Source organism: Pelmatolapia mariae, linkage group LG16_19 (genome assembly GCF_036321145.2).
Source record: "Pelmatolapia mariae isolate MD_Pm_ZW linkage group LG16_19, Pm_UMD_F_2, whole genome shotgun sequence".
Classification (NCBI taxonomy): Eukaryota; Metazoa; Chordata; class Actinopteri; order Cichliformes; family Cichlidae; genus Pelmatolapia; species Pelmatolapia mariae.
In genome coordinates, this window is record NC_086241.1 from 12,263,457 (window position 1) to 12,285,219 (window position 21,763).

The window sequence follows — 21,763 nt, forward strand, 5'->3', positions numbered from 1 at the left end:
TCTAATTGTTTGACTTAGAAAACTAATGCCTTTGTTACTGTTATAAAGTCATGTGATCTGTCTGAGTGGAAAACCAGAATAAGTATTACTATTTGTGGTAGTGTGTTACTTGAAGGTGCTGGTATTTAAAGCAACAGTAGTTGCAGTATTGGATTTTTACTTCTAGTTTCATGTTTTACTTTGTTCTCTCTCATTTTAACAGTTTACACCACTTTTTTATTTTACAGCTGATGTTTTCATCAGTGTAAGTGATTGTGTATTGTGTTTGTTATGAGGTTTTCTACTATGGAGACAGCAGACAAGTAGCGGGGAGTTGCTGCACTGCAATCATTACCAGTCTCCTCGAGGATTTGGCTGAAGTTGATTTTTAACACTGACTCTTTTTTTGGGGGGGGGAATGAAAGTTCTGGCAACTGATACTCTCTATGCCCATCTTCAAATATTCTTCTGTTTTAATGCCAAGACAGCATTTACACCATGATTATACTCAAAAACACCACTAAAATACCACTATTTATTTACTGGTGGAGTCTAATCTATTCTTTTTCATGTGGATTTGCATTTCTTTTAGGCAGTATGAGAAGTGTTTGGGATTCCAGAGTAAAATCCATTGTGGGGTTTTGGTTTGTTTGATGTGAAATTAATATTAAAAGTATTTTCCAAAGCAAAGGCCAGAGAGGAACAACCACCAGGAGGACACTATTGCCTTTCTATTGAAGCAGATATGTGCTTTATGTAGAACCTGTTATGCTGCCAGTACTAAAAATCTGGCATCAGTTCTGCATTACAAAATTGGGAAGGGCTATTTCAGGAATCTTTGCTACATAACCCTACCTAACCTTCTCATATATGTTAAAATGTAGATTGGATCTGAAAACGAGCCAAGACAGATTTGGTGCCTCACAAATAGCACAAGCAGCACATCAGTGACAAACAAGTATATGTTTCTACACCTGGTCAGGTGTATGTTCCTGCATCCAGTGTTGGAGTTGTTACTTAAAAAAAAAGGAATGTTTTACAAATTACTGGTTACCTTTCTGAAAAGCACTGCTATATGTTACTTAATTACTCTGAAGAGACAGTGAGTCGTTACAACATCTGTTACATTACTTTCTCATTACTCCATAAAATTATCTGAAACTCACTGTTACATAATTGCCAGCTAACAATATAAACCACAGGCTACAGTTCTACACACCAACACAAATGCTTTATGTCCCAATGAGGACACAAAAGATCGTTCTTTAGTGTTTACATTTAAACAAAAAGCTGATAACACAAAGCAAAGAAAACCATCACAAAGAGACTGTTGAAGTTCATGCTCTGGCTGCTGGGCTCAGCATAGCTTAGCTGTACCATCACTCTGGGTTCTTGGCTAGCTTTGTGTTAGCATGCTGTCTGTGCAGAAATTGGGTTAGCAAGGTAATGGATTTTCTGTCCTGGGCGTCGTTTGCACTTTACAAACACGCTCCTTTTCTTCAATAAAAATAATAGTATAGTGGTCCCTCGTTTTTCGCAGGAGTTACGTTCTAAAAATAACCCGCAATAAGTGATAGGTGAAATCCGCGAAGTAGTCTGCTTTATTTTTTACAATTATTATAGATGTTTTAAGGCTGTAAAACCCCTCACTACACACTTTATACACTTTTCTCAGACAGGCATGAACATTTTCACACTTTTCTCTCAAAGTTCAAACCTTCGTAGAAAAATAAGTCCAGTATTATAGAATGAAACCAAAGATCAAACCCGGTTTTCAAGTCCAGAGCATGGGAATAGAGCAGCTGCGAGGGAATTCAACATTAATGAATCAGTAGTACGGAAGTAGAGGAAGCAAGAAGAATGAGCTGAGTAAAGTTTGACTTATCTGACTGTTTTGTTTCGGTTAATGTGCCTTCTGGTCCGAATAATACAGTAACTTCTACCTTCCTTTAGCATGTCCAGAAGTCCAACTATTTGTGTGATGGTCAGCATCTCACTCTGCCTTTTGGGTGCTACTGCAGGTGCCTTGGACGGTGCAAAACGTTTCGTCAATATTGTTGTGGAGAAAACTTACTCACACTGCTAGCGATCGAAGAGTTATGAAAATTTGACAAGCTGAACACATTCTGTACTGTAGAGACATGGCACGAGATTGATTGACAATGGTCTACAGCCAATCAGGGCGCAGAACACAATGCATTGTAAAAAAAAAAATGTAAAAAAAGCATGCAAAATTTTCCACAAAAAAAAGAAAAAACGCAAAACAGCGATGCCACATTATAGCGAGGGACCACTGTAATGTCAATTTCCTCCACTGCTGAAAAGTTGTAGCTTGCTCCACCATTTTCCTCTTCCTGCACACAAACTGAAATCAGATGTCTGTAGCACAAGTGCACAACAAGAAGCATGTGTTTTAGCTTTATAGCCTGTCTAACCATACAGCATGCAGATAACTGAAGAACCTTTGTCTTGTAAGTAATGACATAATTAAGACTGTAATATAATTGCCAAATTTAGTACAGTAACATGGTACACTACTATGGTACTGAAAACTCTAACGTGATTACAATAACGTGTTGCTCTGAAGGGGGCATTACTCCCAACAGTGCCTGGATCCTAACCAGCTGTGTAGCATGGGCTCTTTTTTGCTCGTGGATCTGTGATTGGAGTGTCAAAATGTCTATTACAAATCCGAGCTTGCTCTCTAGTACTTCTAATGCGCTTGTGGTTGTGCGTCATCATGAGTGCAGGAAAAAAATGGTGCTTTTACAAAAGACAGGAAGTGTGAACTGGAAGTGCAAGAAAAAGAACATGTATTTCTGCTCTTTGTGGCCAAGCAGATTGTTAATTGGTTGGGTATCATGTTGCTGCCAGTAATGATGTCTCTATCTTATAATACCGTTAAGCTCAAATACATGTAGAACTGGTATTAACTATCCTCGGGACTTGCTGTCCGCAGCTTTCTGTTTTTTGGGAATTAAATTGTACAAGCGTGGGTACATTTTCTGTGTCAGTCTTACTGATCTTAATGACCTCTATCATATAAGAGGTAGATAATGTGAGTAGCTGATGTCAAAAATATCACTCAAATTATACTTTGAATAGGATGGAAATGAGAGAAGACACTCAGTCCTCGAGCAGTGCGCGTCCAGGTCGGGCTTGGTGTAAACAGTAATTTGTATTCTCCGTAATGTTGTGTTCCTCTGAGCTTATCATTTTTTTCCCGCTGTTACACAGGCCTCATTTGTGCTAGGACTGAAGGCTCGACACCTCCACTCTGTCTTTGCACTCTAAATGTGTCTGCAGCAAGAGAACAAGATAGTTTATTAAATTACAGTGTAATGTTCAGTCTAGTGTGGGCGTCTTAAGACCTATCACGGTAATGTAAAGTGTACACACGTTGTTTCTGACACACCGCTCTCTGCATCCAGGAGAACAGATAATGCTGGGGCATCACATTATTTTGATTTTTAGGGTTAAACTAATCAACAGGTTAACAACTGAAAATCATGCAAGACCATAATTCACACAGAGACACGTGCCCCCGTGGAGTTCTGTATGCGTGTTGTCATGCAGAACCAGTGTGTGTGATATTGTTTTCTCAGTGTGAGAGGTAATTACTCAGTATGACTAATGCAGAGTCATTTGGTAGCATTATCACTGCCATCCCGTAACGGTCTAACCAAGACCTTTATGTGAGGAGAGGAGAAGCAGAGGGAAAAACATCATATATTTATTATATTACATGTGATATTATATCATATGCGCAATGTACAGATGGAAGTGTACACAAAGGTACACATTTACTGATAACCAGTATGTAAACTGACATCAAATTGTTGGTTTTTGTTGTTATAGACACGACTGTTGATTGATGTAAAGTTGGGTTGGGTTGGGTTGGGCACGCAGATGTAGAAAAAAAGGAAAATCAGAATCATCAGTATTCACCTTAACTTTGCCCTAAGGCAGTCATTTTAAATATTTCTGCAGAGTGTCATATTTAGCTCATTTTTAGCTCGCATTTTACATTTGAAATGGGAGCAGCTCAAGTAATTTGAATTCAGTAGCCTGCTTGCAGTCACTGAAAAGGGTTACAGTTTGTAGTTAATATGCAGTGGCTTGCAAGGATGCCAGTGTGTCATGCTGGAATTGTATCAGTCCTGAGTTGCTGTTCCAACATAAACATAAACAGCCTTAAAAAATGTTGATTTGCCATTTTCTAAATATATTTCCAGGGACCTCAACAAGGCAGCAAGGCATCACTTGGAATGATTTGATCATGCTTTCATAAGTAGCCCATGTTTTAAAAAAAGTCACGTCATTATGCATAAATGCTTTATATGCAAAGGCAGAACAAGTAAACTTTGTTTTGTCTGCAGCATATCAAAAGTAGTTAAATGTCTATTGTTCTGGAAGTGTGGTATACGGTGTATACTTGTGTGTGTTTGTAGCTTCACTCATTTCCTCTCTCCCCAGGATGAGGTGCTGACAGTAATCAGGCGAGTAGATGAGAACTGGGCAGAAGGCATGCTGGGAGACAAGATTGGCATCTTCCCAATTCTTTATGTGGAGGTAAAATGACATACAAACACAAACCCACTGTAGAAGCGTCGATGATGCTGTAGCAAAACATCCACTGTCACATATATTGTCATTGCCACATTGCTACTTTTAAGAGAAGAGGGAGAAAATGCGATCTCCTTTTATCGAACGCTTGATGAAGGCTTCTAAAGTTAGTTTTGCATGTGTCCACTGAAAGAGTGATAAAACGCTGTTTCTTGTCTACTGTGGAATGTGCCGAAAACTGACAAGTAGAAGCTTTCCATGTTAAAGAAAGAAGCTGACTGGTTCAGATTTGTTAGCGAGCGGAGGATAAATCAGTATAGTCGCCAGTAAAAAAGCTGAATATGTTCACCTTTACTAAATTATTGTTTCTTGATACCAAGTAGGTTTAAACTAAATTGCATTCCGATCCAGTTATAAATTTTACCAAAGGTACTGCTACTACTGTAGTCATTAACTCTATTCTTCTTTAGCACAGCTGCACTTTCTTCTCTGTACTTAGTGAAAGCATATCTCTTGTCTAAATTCACTGCCAGTGGTAATGAGTAATCTATTATTTATTTTCTTTGGTTTTAATAACCTCACTACCTTAAGTGCAGAGAGCAGGGACACACAGAGTGTGTGCTCACTTTAAAGTTAGGATGTGAGAGGAGATGGTTAAATGTTCTTGGCTGATTAATGAAATGTTGTAAAGCCTCCAGCATTAATATTAATTAACGCTGGGATTTCACTCTGAAAGGAGGCATATTGTGTGTTCATAATTCTCCATTAATCATGATGTTTGTGCATTGAGATTCCACATTATGCTTCCATATCAGGATGTTAAGGCTTGACCACTTTCAGACGGGTGACAAATTTAAGTGTCTTAGTGAGGGGCTGCGCCACCACAGCTTTGTATTGATTTGCAGTGACCCTTTCCTCTCGGGCAAGGCGGTCTGTCTTATTTTAGCTCGACCACAAGAGATTTACTGGGCCAGACAATTAAAATATTTACGTAAAAACCAGAAAAATGCATTTTTTTAAGTTTAAAAAAATCCAAGTACTTTCTGAAAACATCCATTCATTTCTACTTAATGGCTTTTTTTAAACAAGTTAGTAAAATTGTATTGATATAGCACCTTTCAAGATGAATAAGTGCTTTCCAACAACAATAATAAAAACCTAAAACTAAAGTGTTAGCCAAAAACAAAGCTGAAAAACAAGCAGAGTTTTTAGCTGCCATTTAAAAGAGATCACCAAGTCCACAGATCTCAGACTCAGAGCGAGAGTGTTCCAGAGTTCAGGGGCGCCACTGTTGCATAAGCTCTGTCTCCTTTATTTCACAGTCACGTACGCTGTATAGCTAGCAGGTCCTGATCACATGACCTCAGGGACCTGCTGGGGATGTATGGATGTAAAAGTTCACTGTTGTATGGCAGTGTTTGTCCACGCAGAGCTATAAAAGTCAAGTCATTTTCACTTAAAGTGAAGTCTGAAGTTGATGGGGAGCCAGAGCAACTGATTTAGCAACAGTGTGATATGTGAGTATTTAGAAGACTTAGTCAGAAGGCTTGCAGCGGCGTTGGAACAACTTGGAGATGTTCAAAGGAAGCCTTGCTAAGACAAGTAAACAGTAATCCAGATGTGATTAAATGAAGGCATGGATGACAATCTACACAGTGTGACACAGTGGAACTCAACTTGGCAATATTTCTTAAGTGATAAAAAGCGAAAGCGAACCAGAGAATCCAAAATGTAGACTAAGTCAAAGGTACCTCGATGTTCCTGTGTGAAGCGTACCTAGAGTTTCTGTTATCTTAGGTACAAATCAGTTGGGGACACAAACAATGACTTCTGTTTTCTCTCTTTCTGTATTAATAACCATTCATTCAGTGTACTAAATTCAAAGAAACTTAAAAGCATCGCTCTGTTGTTTATCCGTCTTTTTCAGCATGGTATTCCATGACATGTCCGATGCCTTTGTGGGCAAGAGTGCTGTAAAATTAAAAAGGACTCAGAACTCTGGTTTGGATTAAAATAACAGTTCCGAAAACCACTTTCGAGACATGATGCGTTCTTAATGATTTGCATGCCTCGGGATGCAAAATGCAATGGAAACTCCCAAATTGAAACATTTCACAACTTTGCAGGGCTTTTGAGTGCGTCAAATTGGTCGCTTTGGCAGGCCAGTTCTGGCCCAAAAGCCATAAGTTTGACATCCCTGCTTTAGGACACAAACAGACCCTAACCATGCCAGCAAGAGCTCCCCAGCATAATAGCTGCCAGATCCTTTCTCTGTAGCAGCGAAGGTTTCATTTTCCTTTAATTTGTCACTTGTCTATATCTAGAGGAAAGCACAACACAAACACATAAATACCCTCAGAAATGCAAACATAGTTTGTAATGCTATTTGAAACTTGGCTGAAGGAATTTTCTCTCAGTAAAATGCTGAAAACACCCCAAACATTCTACCTTCTTTCATAGTGCCATGGCTGTCAAGAGTAAAATATAGTTTACTTTAATCCCTGTGCAACTGAAAAAAAAATAACTGGATCACATTTAAGGCTTTTAAGCTGTTGTGGGGGGAAAAAAGCATTGGTAGCAAGTGTGTTTGCAATTTTTTATCTCTACGACACCACAAATTTGTAAAAACGCTGATTCTCACATGACCTGTCCAAAACAAATGATAAATTCTTCAGAACTGACATGAGATTCACCCACACTAGAAAGAGCTTTTGTGTGTGTGATTTTCAAAACAGTGGGAGTGCCAGGAGTTCAGATGCAGTGTAGTAGCTGCATTGTCTTCTTTATAAAGTCAAAGCAGATTTTTAATGCACAGATTAGAGGCAAGTCGCTGTAGGTTGGAGACATCCTATATGCTGCTTTTATACATTATATTGCTTTTTCTTGCTGATTAAAGCACATATTCAATAAAACACTTAGTAGTACAACACAGCACATGTGTTACAATCAGGATCCATATACATGTGTATATGAAATCAGTGGTGTGTTTTTTCTCTAAACTTTAATCATACTGCTCTCTGAATCATGTTCATTTTTTCTCTATGTCTGGGTTTGCAGCCTACTCATGCTTGTACTCTTGGCCACACAATCTCACACACACAATGTCCTTGAAATTAGCTAACAACTCTAGAAAAGGACTCTCTTAGGTGATGGTGATTAAGCCATAGGCTGAGTTGTGTTGGGATATACACACACGCACCCACACGCACAGGGGTTCCTATTAGATTGAGATGCATCAATAATTTAGCCCTCTCCATCTCTCTCACACAGTGGGGGTGCAGGGGCATGTTGATGGCGTGCGAGCAGACGTGTGAGTGCTTGATGTGTGTGTGTGTGTGTGTCATCATTTAAAAGCCAATAAGGAGGACCCAGCTGGAGCCTCTGCCAATCTGTGGCCCTGTTCAGACCAGGTATTAACATTAATTTTGAGTGATCCAATCATAAGTAGACAGCTCCAGATTTTAATGCAACAAAGATGCAATAACATCCCATCACTCAGACCTCATTGAGAGGTGGTGTGAGCCACATATGGGCAAATTGTTTTTGCAGTTGCTACATCATTGCGAGCCACTTAAAAGGACCTTCTACTCAAGTGGCGTGCCTACTGCAGGTGCAAAGCAGCAGTGCGTCTGGCAGAGTCCTGCACTTGCTTGATTATCCACAGCTTGTCATTAGCTATTTGTTTTTGCATAAGGCTGTTGGCCGCTTGCTCAAGAAAAAATTACAGCCCATTTAGCTCATATTGTTGGGTTATAACAGATATTACTGGGATTTGTGATAACTTTTTGTGATAACAGAACTCAGAAAGCAGATTTTTTTAAAAAAGGAAGCTTAGAGGGAATTAAAAATGGTGTCATCAAAGTGTTTAATAAAAATGAAGCTGTTTGAGGTGGATGTGTTTAATATCTCGGGTACTTATATTAAAGGGTCACGGCTGGTTTAGATTTGCTTGGAAATAATTGTGGGTAAGAGGTTGGTTCTTGAAGTCTGTTATACTATACAGATAGAGTGTGCATTTCCAAATGTTGACCTGTGCATGACTCTGTTATTTGAGCTTGACAAACAGAAATAATATGCTTGTGTTTTCACATACAGAGGCGGGAAGGTGAGGTTCAATCATAGGTCACTCAAGAACCGTGTGGAGATAGATTCTAATGCCAGACATGAGCTGACTTAGTATACTAAGATCCCTGTGTGTCTGCCCTACTGGATATGAAGTAAATACCACTTCCATATCACTTGCATTGCTGGTTGATGTTGCACCAATTTGCACCAAAAGTTGTACCAACATTTTATTTGCCAGAAAGCTTTGAATTTTTTGTTGGGGCCCTCTGCATTAGTAGATCTCCCCTAAAGGGAAAGGGTGTTATTTTTTGACACTATTCTTTTAAACATCTTAATTGCATGGGAAGCCGTGCAGAGCCGGGTGCTCTAATCTTTTCATACATGTCAGTACATTTCACGTGTTATGAGCTATGCCAAAATAATTAATTTTTCATTATCTACATGTTATCTGATAATGTCTTTAGGTCTTTTAGAGCTTATGCAAGAGTTTGCATCACCACGTCTCTATTTCTAATCTCAACTGTATTGAAAAGAGAATTAAAACAAGAGGACAGATTTTATTAATTTTACTGACTGCAGGAAATGTATCGTTAAATTTGTGATTCGTTTGATTCGGTAAGTTTGGGTGGATTTATTGGATGTGCTTGGGTTTTTGGGGGGGGTTTGAGAACAGTAGGGTGGATGATGTAAAGGAGTAGATATGCTTTGCATTTGAATATACTGTACCTGACATGACTTTGAGTGGATATATAATGAGTGGGCTGGTCTGTGTTGTGTAAGTTTACAGCAGGCGCTGAAGGAGCTGATGTGGTTTCAGGTAGATGTGAGATCAGTGTGCATAAGTTTGTGCTAAATGACAATGACTGGTTTAAGTTTAATGATGGTAACTGGAGACATTTTGGGACTTCCTTTGTTTTGTTCCGTTTTTGTTGTGGAGAGCTTTTTCCACTTTTATGTATCCCTGCAGCAAAAGGAAGTTGGCACGTCTGCCACCAGTCCTCTGTGTGTGTCTGTGTGTGTGCTTGTGTGCTTGTGCTAGTACATGCAAGTGTCCTGCTGGCTTACCCTTTTCGCAGTGCAGATATCAGCTCATCAGCTCGAGTCTCAGTATTACCCCTAGAGAGGAACTGACTCTCCAAAAGGCACACATTACAGTTAGCTCAACACATAATAGATGACCTTGGAGATTTCATTCAGCCAAAAGCACCAAATGAAGAACTGCGCCTATCAAAACTTCGCTCTCTTTTCTCTGACTCTGTCACTTTCACTCAAACACACGCAGACACACACCGACACGCACCCTCTGTCATTTAATGCACCATTTTCAGTGGAAAAGCTGAAAATTTATGTGTGTCTGTGTATCCGTCCAGTTGTTGCATTCACAGACAGTAACTGGAATGTGTTTGTGTAAGTCACTTAGTGAAAGTGTTGGATTAATTCCTGACTGTGTGTGTGTGTGTGTGTCCTCTAGTCAACCTCATGAGAGCAAACTGAGTTATATCTGCAGCATCAATCCATCATGCTCATTAGCATATGATTTGGCTTTGATTAGCATATCTATTAATATGGAAATGCAACATCACCAACACTGAACCCAGACAGGGCGGCCCTGTACACACTTTGTCTGAGTCTCTCTCTCCGACACACACACACTTATATACCACACATATCTCTCCAGGGGTTGCTCAGAGAATTTGTTGGAGGATGCCAAAGTTGATGATGTCTGTTAATGTATCAGATGTGTTAGCTTATATGTCATCTCTCTGTTCAGACATTTATTGTTAGAAACTCACTGCTTCATAGATATTTCTGAGCCCAGCTGTATTTTTCAAAGTTATAAATATTCAGTCTGCTTTGATGACTAGAATACAGTTAAAATTGAAAGGAGTTGTTCCTTTGGTCTTGTTCTGTGCCAAGTCATACCTTAATTTGGCATGAAGTGCCGATGAACTACATGTACATGTGCATTGTTTCCTTGGCATGCTTGCAGGCTGCACAGCATGTAACAAAGGGCTGCCATTGGCCTGCAGGCAGCACTTTAAAGACCTTTGCTTTACACTAAAGAAAAATGTGAAGAGGAAATGTTAGACTTTCACTGAGGTAAGAAAAGTGAAATACTCAGGTCCTAATGTGCATATAGTATTTATGTAAAAGCTGCAGGGTTTCTGTCTGAGTGAGGCGAAGGGAGGTTGAATTGCAAGCAACAGATACTTCAGTAACAAAGAGAAGCAGCGTAAGCACCGGAGTAAAAAGAATTAATGAGCGGCAGGTTCTTGTAATGATTGCTTGGATGACTAATTGGATTGTACAAGGAACGTGTGACAGTAAAACAACTTCACTGCCAGCTTAAACTACCTGAGAGCTACATAATGGTCAAAAAATACTAATTGTTCCTTTCAGTAATCCCATTTGCGATCAAATATGTGCTCACGTCCACAGAAAAACACAATCAGATTAGTTCATATAGGAGGTTTTCCAATGCTTGGTAAGTATTACAGATAATAACATAACATAATTCAATTTCTATGGAACACTCATTCTCATATTTTCACTACTTTTTTATGTCGATACACACGTTTTGCTCCTTTGGTGATAATATGATACATACTGAGTACAGTATGAAATGGCAACGATCAGGACTACACCAAGAAACTTCTTGTTGCGGGTCAATGCCTGACCAAAAATAATCAAGATAGATTAGAAATACAGAGGTGCTTTTACCTCCTATACTGGTGCTTTTTCCCAGCACAGCGATCCATAATTTAGATGTCTAATACTTGTATTATGTAGTGTATCGCATGTGTAACTGTTATAAATCAGGATTTAATAAGTAAAATTATTTATCAGCTTTGAGGGAACTTGGAATTTGATACTTTGCACTCATAATTTATTGGCTTGTTTTTTTCGAATTATTTTCCTTCTTTACCTCAACAAAATGATGCATCTTCTCCTCTGCCAGTAAATCACACTGTCTGTAAACATACCAAAACCTGCACCGATTGTGTGAGCTCTGTTACTTTAAAGTAGGTGTTTCTTCCTCAATTTCTGGTTGAAAAAAAATAAAAATAAAATTGACACATTATTAAAATCCAGAGCTCTGACCAGATGTTAGAGTCACAGAGCCAACCTTTTTTTAATCACCCAGTTAATGAGGTTTTGGATTCATTAATTTTGCCATGTCTTAAAAGGATTTTTTACCAAAACAACAAAAAAAAAGGTATTTACTAAAGAGTGCAGTGTCAAGATTGCGTGTAAGAGGTGGAAACTCTGGGGTTTTGCCACTAACCGTGTTGCATACGTATTTCTGGGAATTCCTCTCTCAAGGTGCAAATTATAGGGAGAATAATATTTAAATCAATAGTGCAAAGTAAGTGATTTACTGTGCCATTTGCGGCACATCATTTCCTGCTAATTGTGCCAATATTTAACACCAAAAAGCAGCATGTCTCATTTTTTGTGCTTTATATTGAAATGAGCCGACTGCACCTGTGTTTAGAAAACAACACAGCTTTTGTAAATCACCCATACAGCTAACGACACCTTTGAGTGCTATTTGGAGATGGCCCCCACACTCTGCAGGTCAGTCCCCTGTTTAGTAAATCAGGCTGATTGTGTCTTCCCCCCAAAAAACTGTTTTGCCTGGAAATACTCTGTAAATAAACGTTTGAAACATTTAATGTACCAGACCATCTATTGGTGAGGAGAAAAGGAGTAAACTCTGGCAAGCAAAGTGAATGCTCACCTTTCTGTGGGTTATTTGAGTATCTGTGTGTTTGAGCTACTGTCAGAGTGTTACACAGAGGGAGTCTCACCAGACCTGCTGTTGTAAGTGATGATTCTTGTGCTGCTGGTTTGAAAAGCTGCCAGCAAGAACAAGCAGCAAGAGAGCCACACAAACACACTTGAATGTACTGGAGATGTACTTGAACTACTCAGGTCTGAAATCGAACACCTGAACGTCTTCTCTCTCATAGTTCCCTCCCCCTCTCCTCTCCTCTGCTCTCCTCGCAGTTAAATGAAACAGCCAAGCAGTTGATGGAGATTGACAAACCTATACCAGCTAATGCACCGGGTCCGAGCTCTGAGCCGGCCCCGTTGGGCCCCTGCTCTCCCGGGCCCTCCCCAAGCGCGTCCCCGTCTAATGGAAACGGCTCTGGCCATCGGAGAGGCGAAGGAAAGAAGAACGCCAAGAAGCGCCATTCGTTTACCGCTCTATCCGTCAGCCAGAGGGCTGCCCAGCTCAACAACAGACACAGCATGGAGATCTCCCACCCAGTCCTCATCAGCTCCTCTGACCCCAGAGCGGCTGCACGCATCCAGGTGCATGCGAACGCTGTGATGTACACAGACCCCATAATTACAGAACGCAGCAGATCTTTTATATGGGGGAAAATCAGTTTGTTTGAGCATAAAAAAAATACTTGATTAGATGTAATGTGGCCCCATTATGTACAAGTACTATGCTTGTTTTGTATTTAAAAAGTGTATAGTGAAAATCACTTGGATTTTTTGTGCACTTTCTAGTTAAACACCAGTCAACAAATACCTTGCTTGACATGTAATATATCTGCGGGGAACTAATATCAGCCAGTGTATTGCCCCTGCTGATTCCTTGGTTTCACCTCTAAGGCATTGCTTGCATTTCACAAACCAGAGTTCACTTCAGTCACTCTGTTACTCTAGATTTAATAACTTATTCCCCAATCACCTACCCGTCCAGTTCCATGTAAATAAAATCATTCCTCTTATTTACAGCATTTCACTAGAGACGCATTGCTCTTGCAAATACTGCCTCTGGTTGTATTTTAACGTGGGTTCAGTTTGTATTCTGTGAATAATACCCAGCATGTATACTGTAAATCTGCATGTGGGTTGTAGGCGTTTTCATTGTATATCTTTCTGCATTTCTTTAGGATGCGTCTCCCCCAGGTCCCTCTCCCTCCTCGGCAGGGGTGCTGGTGCCCCCCAAAGTGGCATCCATAACCTCTGAGCTGCTGGCCCATGCCAAGGTTCAGCTCCCACTCAACATGTGAGTATGGCTCAGTGCTGTGAGTTCACCCAGCTGTGACTTTCTTTTCTCTTTTTTCCACCTGCCCATTCTGTTTATCACAGCATACGTGCGACTCAGATCCAAGCTTGATTTCACAAGCCGCCTGTTGGCAGCGTTAAAAATATTTCCTTTGTTGTGCTCTGAGATATTGGCCGTGTTCCACCACCTCTGCACATTCGCTCCTCCACTGGTCAATGATGAAATTCTCCCCAGAAAGGAAAATTGCACCTCTGTTATGCTATTTCCTCACTTGTGCGATGCTTAAGTCAGTGTTTCGTAACAAGGCTCTTAACAGCATTTTGCTGTACATGTTTCATGTTATTTCATTAGGATGACCATGTCAAGAGGGATGAGAGATGCACACAAAAAAGATTTCTGTCATAAATATTATGACATAAAAAGTGAGACTATGATTATCACACTAACATTGCGTACATTGCAACATAAAAAGAGGTGTTATGCATTAGGATGTGCATGATAAAGTAATTAATTTCTGCAGTTAGAAGCTTTATCTTTACACAAACACACAAAAACTAGATTGAATCCTTTGGAAAATTTAGGTGGTCAACAGTCCTGGGGAAGTGCCACTGCTAACCTGATTTTACCACATAACTAACCTACAAACAAATTAACTAGGAAAATAAAGGTCTCTTCAAGGTGAGCGTGTGCTTGTTCTCTTGTGCTTCCATTGTTGCATGGACCAATTTTGAGAGTGAGACCTTGAGGGTGTGGATATTTTTGGAAAGTGAGGACACCTGCTTAGTCTGCGCGCCATACAAGGTTAGAATTAGAACTATGGTATAATAACAATGGACAAACATTAATGAAACTCAATATTCTTTCAAATTACAAAAAGATAATAGTGTTATTTTTTCAGGGTGAAAAAAGAGATTTGTAAAAGTTCTAAAGCTTCTAAAGCTTTTGGCTCGAACAGAAAAACTGACTATTTAGTGTAAACCACAGCAAAAGTGTTTACTTTAGTATAACTTTTAAAGTGTCAGTGTTTGGGAATTGAGACATTTCGGGGGTTTTTTTATTGTATTATTTTGTAGGATTTATTTGTATCTGCTCGTTTGTTTTATCATTACTATAAATCATTCTTCAAACAAATAACAAAGATATTGTGTTAAAAAAGAAACCCATACATTTGTGCCAAGAACAACATTACACCAGTGAAGGTCTTCACTTGTATAGAAGTAGAAGTTCGCGTGTGTGTATGTGTGTGTGTGCGCGTTGGCCTGTGTGTGTGCTGTTTACTATTAACCGGTGTCCTTCCTGCAGGATGTGAGCCAAATACAGCAACATTGTCAGATTTAATAATATCACCTTCCAAGTAGTAGGTACACACTCAGACGTGCGCTCTCTCACACACACACACACACACGCACACAAACACACACACAATATGCACACGTGCGTCCGGAGTGGGTTCATACTACTGATGAGGTTGGACGTTTTCATCTTGACCTGGCAACTGTTCCTGTTGCCATGGGGAGACCGGAGACAGTCCCTACATCTGTTACCATGGAAACGGGAAGGCAGCATATATAGTACTTGTTTACTTTCTGGTATTATCGTCTTCTGATGGAGTCTGGCACCACAAAACTATGAGTGCACTCCAGCACCGGTACCGGGATATCATGTATATGTAGTAGTTGTGGAACCCACAAAACTCAATATACAGTCACATTTAGGACAATTCAAAATACTACGCTGATCAATAAATGTGTGTGTAAACACATAAACCAAGACACGTATGGCAAAGTGTACCATTCACCTCTAGTGGTCACACTGGTCCTTCAAACAGAAAAAAAGTGTTGTCCTGTAAAAATAGGAAGTATGCAAAAAAGGTGTTACGTCTTAGATATGATGCAAAAAATTGATGTTTTCTTTTTTAACAGTGTTTTTGTTGTCTTATAGTTCAAATTGTCATAACAGGAACTTGAAGCTATTGTAAGATCCGTCTAAATATATTCTTTCTTATTTAGTACTCAACAACTGTACAACTGCATTACAGAATTCATTCTTAGACACATTAGTGGATAAGTAAAGGTAAAACATTATATCGTCTTGATGCATGCTCAGTCATCCAGGTAAGTAAATCTCCAAAAGTTGATTCTGTTCATCTGGACGTAGTGTTTTCAGTGGGAGAAACGTTTTGTCACTCATCCAAGTGACTTCTTCAGTCTCAGCTGACTGCAGGTTTCCCCAATCTTATAAAGAGTGCATTTGCGTAGTGACTGAAACTAGCACCACTGAAGGAACAATGGGCTGGGAGGTCAGTTCCTTCATCAAATGCACTCTTTATAAGATTGGGGAAACCTGCAGTCAGCTGAGACTGAAGAAGTCACTTGGATGAGTGACAAAACGTTTCTCCCACTGAAAACGCTACATCCAGATGAACAGAATCAACTTTTGGAGTAAAACATTATAGGGCTGTACATGTATATATTTATTTGCAGTGTTAGGGTGATAATCATAGTCTCACTTAAACCAGTTATTAATAGTTGACAACTGTTCGTTTTTGCAGTCCCACTCCTTCCCTCTATTTCTAAAGGAGACAGTAATACACAGACATGAAATATACAGTGAAAACAGGTGATTTATAGTGGAAGGACCAAACAGCACTGCCTTATTAAAAGATTGAATTGCTGCTGTTCGCTCGGAGTAATCCACATGCATGCTTTAAGAAGAAGATGTCCAGTGGGAGTTTATAATTAGGTGAACAGTTGTTCAAGATTTCCTTTAGAGTTAAATATTTTTATTATATGACTTGCTTTTGCAATGCAGCGTGTCACTTTTCTTTCTCAGATACCTGGCATTATATGCCTACAAACCCCAGAAGGCTGACGAGCTGGAGCTTAGAAAAGGGGAGATGTATCGGGTGACTGAGAAGTGTCAAGACGGATGGTTCAAAGGCACGTCACTGAGAACTGCTGCCTCTGGCGTCTTCCCAGGAAACTATGTCACTCCTGTGTCCAGGTGAGAGCGGAAAGTATTGCATGCATGTGGTTAAATAGTGAAAGAAACTACACCCTTATCCTGAAAAATTGTACAAGGTAAAAAAAAACTACCACTGCATGAACACTTGGTAACTTAGTTATGTAATGACAGATTTTGTTGAGATGTGTCCATCCATCCACTTGTCTGCTGTGGTAAAACTACAATGTTCTGAAGACAGATAACAGAGATACTTACCCTGGGTGTTCTTACCTTGTTGTTTGATGTAAGCTAAATAAACTGGGACCCCACACTGAGCATTTTTACTTCATTACCAAAGCTGAAACGCAAAACAGTAAAGTGAAATGAAATGGTTGTCACATCGAGACTTGATGCTCACCCTTGTGTCCATTTATATTTTCTCTTCCTGCTGAGTGGAAAATCCATTTGAAGTCTAGCCTTTATTAAGGCAAGGCTTTCAGCTTCTGTGACTGAAGTAAAAGGCTGGCAATAAAAGTATCTTATGCTGTGCTACATCAACTTCACTTTCATCAATTTAATAGAGCCTATAATCTTTTCTAAATCCACATTACAAAGAGCTGCATACAAGACAACAATTACTTAACAAGCAGATTTTATGACGGCATAAAGTTTATAGTGCACTTGTGGGTTCAACATATTGGTAAAAGTGGTCATTTACCTGGTGATGGCTTGTTTTCACGAACACCCAAATGGTGCATTGATTTTTGAATTAGTCTTAGTTATGCTGGGCCTTAAAGAAGTAATAAAGGTACAATTAAAGCACCTTAGCTTTTAGAGAATTCCACCAGCTCTTATTATGACTGCCAATCATATCAGGGTTATAGCTGTGGTGATGAAGCTTAGAGTACAGTTAACCTCGTTCACCGAAGATGGACAAGTAAGTTCAACTGAATTTCTCCACAGTATGAGCAGAGGGCACATGAGTTAAATTTTTAATCTCTTTATGCCCTGTTAAAGCCTTTTTGCCCTGTTATTTTTTTTAATGTACCCAGCATTGCAATCAAATCAGACGCACACCCCAATTTTGTCCTCTCACAAAGGCAATGTGAATGGTAGCATCAACATAGTTGTTGTAATTTACTGTGTAATTTTTTTGCAGTCATTACTTAGTTGCAGACTGAAATGTGCAATTTGCCCGGTATTATGGCATGGCAATTGCACATGTGTTTCTCTGCACTCAGGCTGCCTCTCGTCACAAAGGCACACCCAAAAAGGTAATTTTGGGGGGCTTTAGTTGGAGAAAGGTGCAATCTGTGCATATTATCTCCAACGTGGCTACAAAAACCACCAAAATGATTAGGTCGAGCCAGCACATTTACCAGAAGTATGATCTGGGAAGTCTGTGCTAGGAGGGGAACTGTATATTGCTGTGAAGACAAGAAGAAACAAAGTGTTGTTATGTTTGAGTGCAAAAATGTCTTAATCTTGATCTAATCCATTCTTAATCAATTCATTTAAATTATATGTTGTTACATGAGGATTAAATTAAATACATCATAAAATTTAACCAGTCCGACGTTCTAGTGTTTGGCTTCCACAGCCTCACCGTAGATCATTGCGACTGTCGTCATTATTATAATTACCATCCTCGTCGTTACTTAGTATTACAGCTACTTCTCGTAGCTGTCCAAAACAAATAAACCAGTAAAAATGGTGTGCTGAAATATTTTGCAACTTAATTACCCTCATTATTCCCATATGCATGAAAACGTTTTCAGTTGCTTTATATCTCATCTGTATTCCGCTCCATGATGCAGTCAAGAAAAAGGAGAGAAGAAAATGAAAGCAAGGCACAGTAACAGTAATGGAAGAAAAGAGAGCCAAAAAAATGAGAGAGAGGAAGGTAATGAGAAGCTGGAGAGCATGATGAGGCTATGCAGGATAAACAGGGAAAGCGAATGGAGGGAAGCAAAATGTGAGAGGAGAAGAAAATGGTTGAAAGGGAATAGAATGGGTTTGACAAAGGAAAAGGTGAAGAAGGGCGTGAATTATGGAAAGAAATTCAAACAGAAGATGGCTGAAAGAGAAATTGACAGAGTGAGGAGGAGGAGCAGGAGAGAGAAGAAGGAAGAGAAAGCAAAAGAAAATGATACAAAGACATGAAATGGGTGCAAAAACAGCAGGTGTCCTTCTCCAGTGGATATGAATGGCTGCTTCACATTTTGCAATTATGCAATCCCAAGAAGAGAGAAAGAGAGAAAGACAGGATGGGCGAGTAATCAAATGAGAGGCAATTTGTTATTTTTACGCAAGCATACTCTCTCCCTCTCTGTCTTCCTCCCTCCTTACACCCCCCCTACCCCCCACCCCCCTTTGTCTGCAGTGCAGCTCAGAAATTTCTCAGTATGATAATGAGAAGCTGCCAAAGATATGCACACAGAAACACACTGACTTGATCAAACACATAAATGCATGTTTATTTTAGAGCTACACAGGTGGCCCATACTGGCAATTTTAAATTTCACTTTGAATATTTGCATATTTGTTGTGGAATTCATTATCCTGGTTAATGCAAACCGTGAGTATACATAACAAATGCATGTGATTAAAAATAAGACTCCCAAGAAGCCTTTTGATTGTTGTGTTGCCGGATTAATTTCCGATCTTGAACTCATACTGGGGGGGAAAAAAATCCTCTTTTATATGAAATCTTCAAACTTACTCATAAGTAAGGCCAAAAAGACCTGAGTTAAACCCAGCACACATTTTAAGCAGTTGAATTTAGTGTGTCAAAGAAACAGTGGATAACTTTGCAGCTTCTTTTGGCAAAAACACACACAGGGAGAGAAAGCCATAACTCTGTATGTGTCTGACGGGAAGTCGATGGGCAACCATAAGTGTGTGAATACCACTGCGTCAATAATGTTCAGCTCACTGTTCTGCCATTCAGCACTCTGCAGACAGAAACATGAGCAGTCTGCAACGCCATATATGTTACAGCAGGACACTTTCTTGTGCTGATCCACCGGTCAGATAATAGTACCGGAATTTTTCACTTTGACAGAGGGTAATAGTACTGACAGGGAAGCTTGCAAATTTTAATTTTGGATTCAGTACTGGCTCATAATTAACATTTAACATAACTCCTGATGAGTTTATTGTCTCGGTCGCTTATTAAGTATGATATGATGTTTGTTTTTTCAGTTATATTCCCCATTGTGCTATGGTCTCACTAGGGAAAGCAGTGGTTAGAGACCGCAGCATGACTAAATTACTGTGACCGCGTGCAATGAACTTAAAGTCTTGTTGCCTTTGAAATGGTTGCTTCAAAGAAAGGGACCAGGTCTGCAACCACTTGTAGTCAGCTGCTGTCTTTAAAGTGACTTTGATGCAATAAGATTGTGATAAAACTGCATTCATTATCAATCTGCTACCAGTCTATCAGTTTAAATCTGAATGGGATCACATTTGCATTTGAATGCAATTAATTTCTGATAATATGGCAATTAACCCTGATAAATTAGTGAAAAAGGCAAATCTGTTATCTGTTAACTAGTTGCATTCATCGTTCACCAGAAGGCCAGAATTAGTTCCCAGAGGTGCTGCAGGTTGGTAAGGACTGGGGTAGCCATTTTTAAAGACTTATCCCTCATTTTTTTCTGTTTTTACTTTAAATATGGCTAACTTACAATGTAAACACCATGCTGTGTTAAAGAAGACTATAGATAGAGACCATAAAAAGGATGTTAACTAAACTAATATATCATTGGGTAAATCTGTCCAATCAGATTTTCCTTTGCAATGGTAGTATGTTTAGGGCACTTCCACACTGGCTTTACTTTTCAGACCAGAAGCTATCTCCATCTTATTTTTATACATTCAGTGCATCTTGGATTGTAAAGCTACTTTCTCAAGTCAAGTTTATTTATACATAAAGCTTTGAAACAGCTGGAGTTGACCACATTAAAGTGAGGTTTTCAAGCTCTGATTTGCTACTTAGCATTAAATGCGTATTTGAGTTACTGAGCAAATAAACAGAAGAGGACTGTCAGGGGCCAGTGGTACATCAAATTTCAAGGCAATATGTTCAACAGTTTTTACTCTAAACCACTGAAATGAATCTTAATGTGGCACTAGAAGAAAAGTCACTGTATTGAAAGAGACTGATGTTTTCAGAGCAGTAAATGTTAATGGGTCAGTAGTACAGTAGAAAGCAGTTGTAATTAAATGATAAAATAAATTTAATAAAAAGTCTATATCGCTTTCACCTTTTTTTGTTGAAGGGCTCCATTTGGAGTTGGTGCTACTCGGAGCTCGTGTTTGTCCAGCCCAGGAGGAGGAGGAAGTGGCTGCAGTCAGGTGGCAAGTAAAATCTTAGACCCCTCGTCTCCAGGATCCCCGGGGCCCTCTTCGTCCCGTCCTGGCACCCCACTGGTAAACTCAGCCAATGCTGTTAACAGCATCAGTCCCGCCTCTTCGCCACAAACTGCTGCCGCCCAGCTGAAAAACTGCCTGCGCTCCAGCCAGCATACGGTCAACCAAGCACGCACCTCAATGCAGCTGGGTGAGCAGAAACATTTTAAATCTATATGTTTCTACTTGGTCAAAAGTTTTGGACAAGTTTTCCTCTTGTGAGAAAAAAATTACTAATTGGATTTTAATGTACTAAACCCAAATATAACAATTAAAGTAGACTATCATATCTGTTTTCTTGTGCTTTTGTTAGCTTGTCATAATGACAAGAGCTGTTCTATTCTATTCTATTCTAAACCACCTTTCTTCATTATGGAACAATTTATAAGCCAGAAAAAGGTCTATATACAGCAGAGAAGAGAGCATAACAGTGTTGTTCCCCTTCATTTCGTAAAAGCAGCTGTACTGAGCCTAGCCTGCCAGGCCAGGTTAAGGCTACTGCATCCAGGTGGGATGTTGTGACACAGAGAAAAAGTCATTTTTTTTTTCAGTTACCTAGAGTATCACATAGATGTATTGCTTTAATTGCATGTTTATTTTACTTTAATGCAGGGTAACAGCAAAGGAGATCCTGAAAAATATCATGCATGGGTTTTTGTAATATGCTTTAAAAACTTTACTTTGCAGCATTACAGATTTCAGGCTAATAGGACTGTTAGTTTCAAGTTCAGAGTTAGCAAAAAGCAAAGGTTTGACTAACAAAGTGAC

At 39.4% G+C, this 21,763-nt stretch overlaps 1 protein-coding gene across 2 annotated transcripts in view; it reads left to right on the top strand.

The window, feature by feature from the left end:
- The window catches only part of LOC134645360 (E3 ubiquitin-protein ligase SH3RF3-like), a 107,583-nt gene that overhangs the window by 67,025 nt on the left and 18,795 nt on the right, over positions 1–21,763 (top strand). For both annotated transcript variants that reach the window (XM_063498772.1, XM_063498773.1), the window contains exons 3-7: positions 4,456–4,551; positions 12,622–12,930; positions 13,524–13,639; positions 16,472–16,642; positions 20,866–21,146. In XM_063498772.1, the coding sequence (XP_063354842.1) occupies positions 4,456–4,551; positions 12,622–12,930; positions 13,524–13,639; positions 16,472–16,642; positions 20,866–21,146 (973 nt within the window). The remainder of the gene's footprint in view (positions 1–4,455; positions 4,552–12,621; positions 12,931–13,523; positions 13,640–16,471; positions 16,643–20,865; positions 21,147–21,763) is intronic.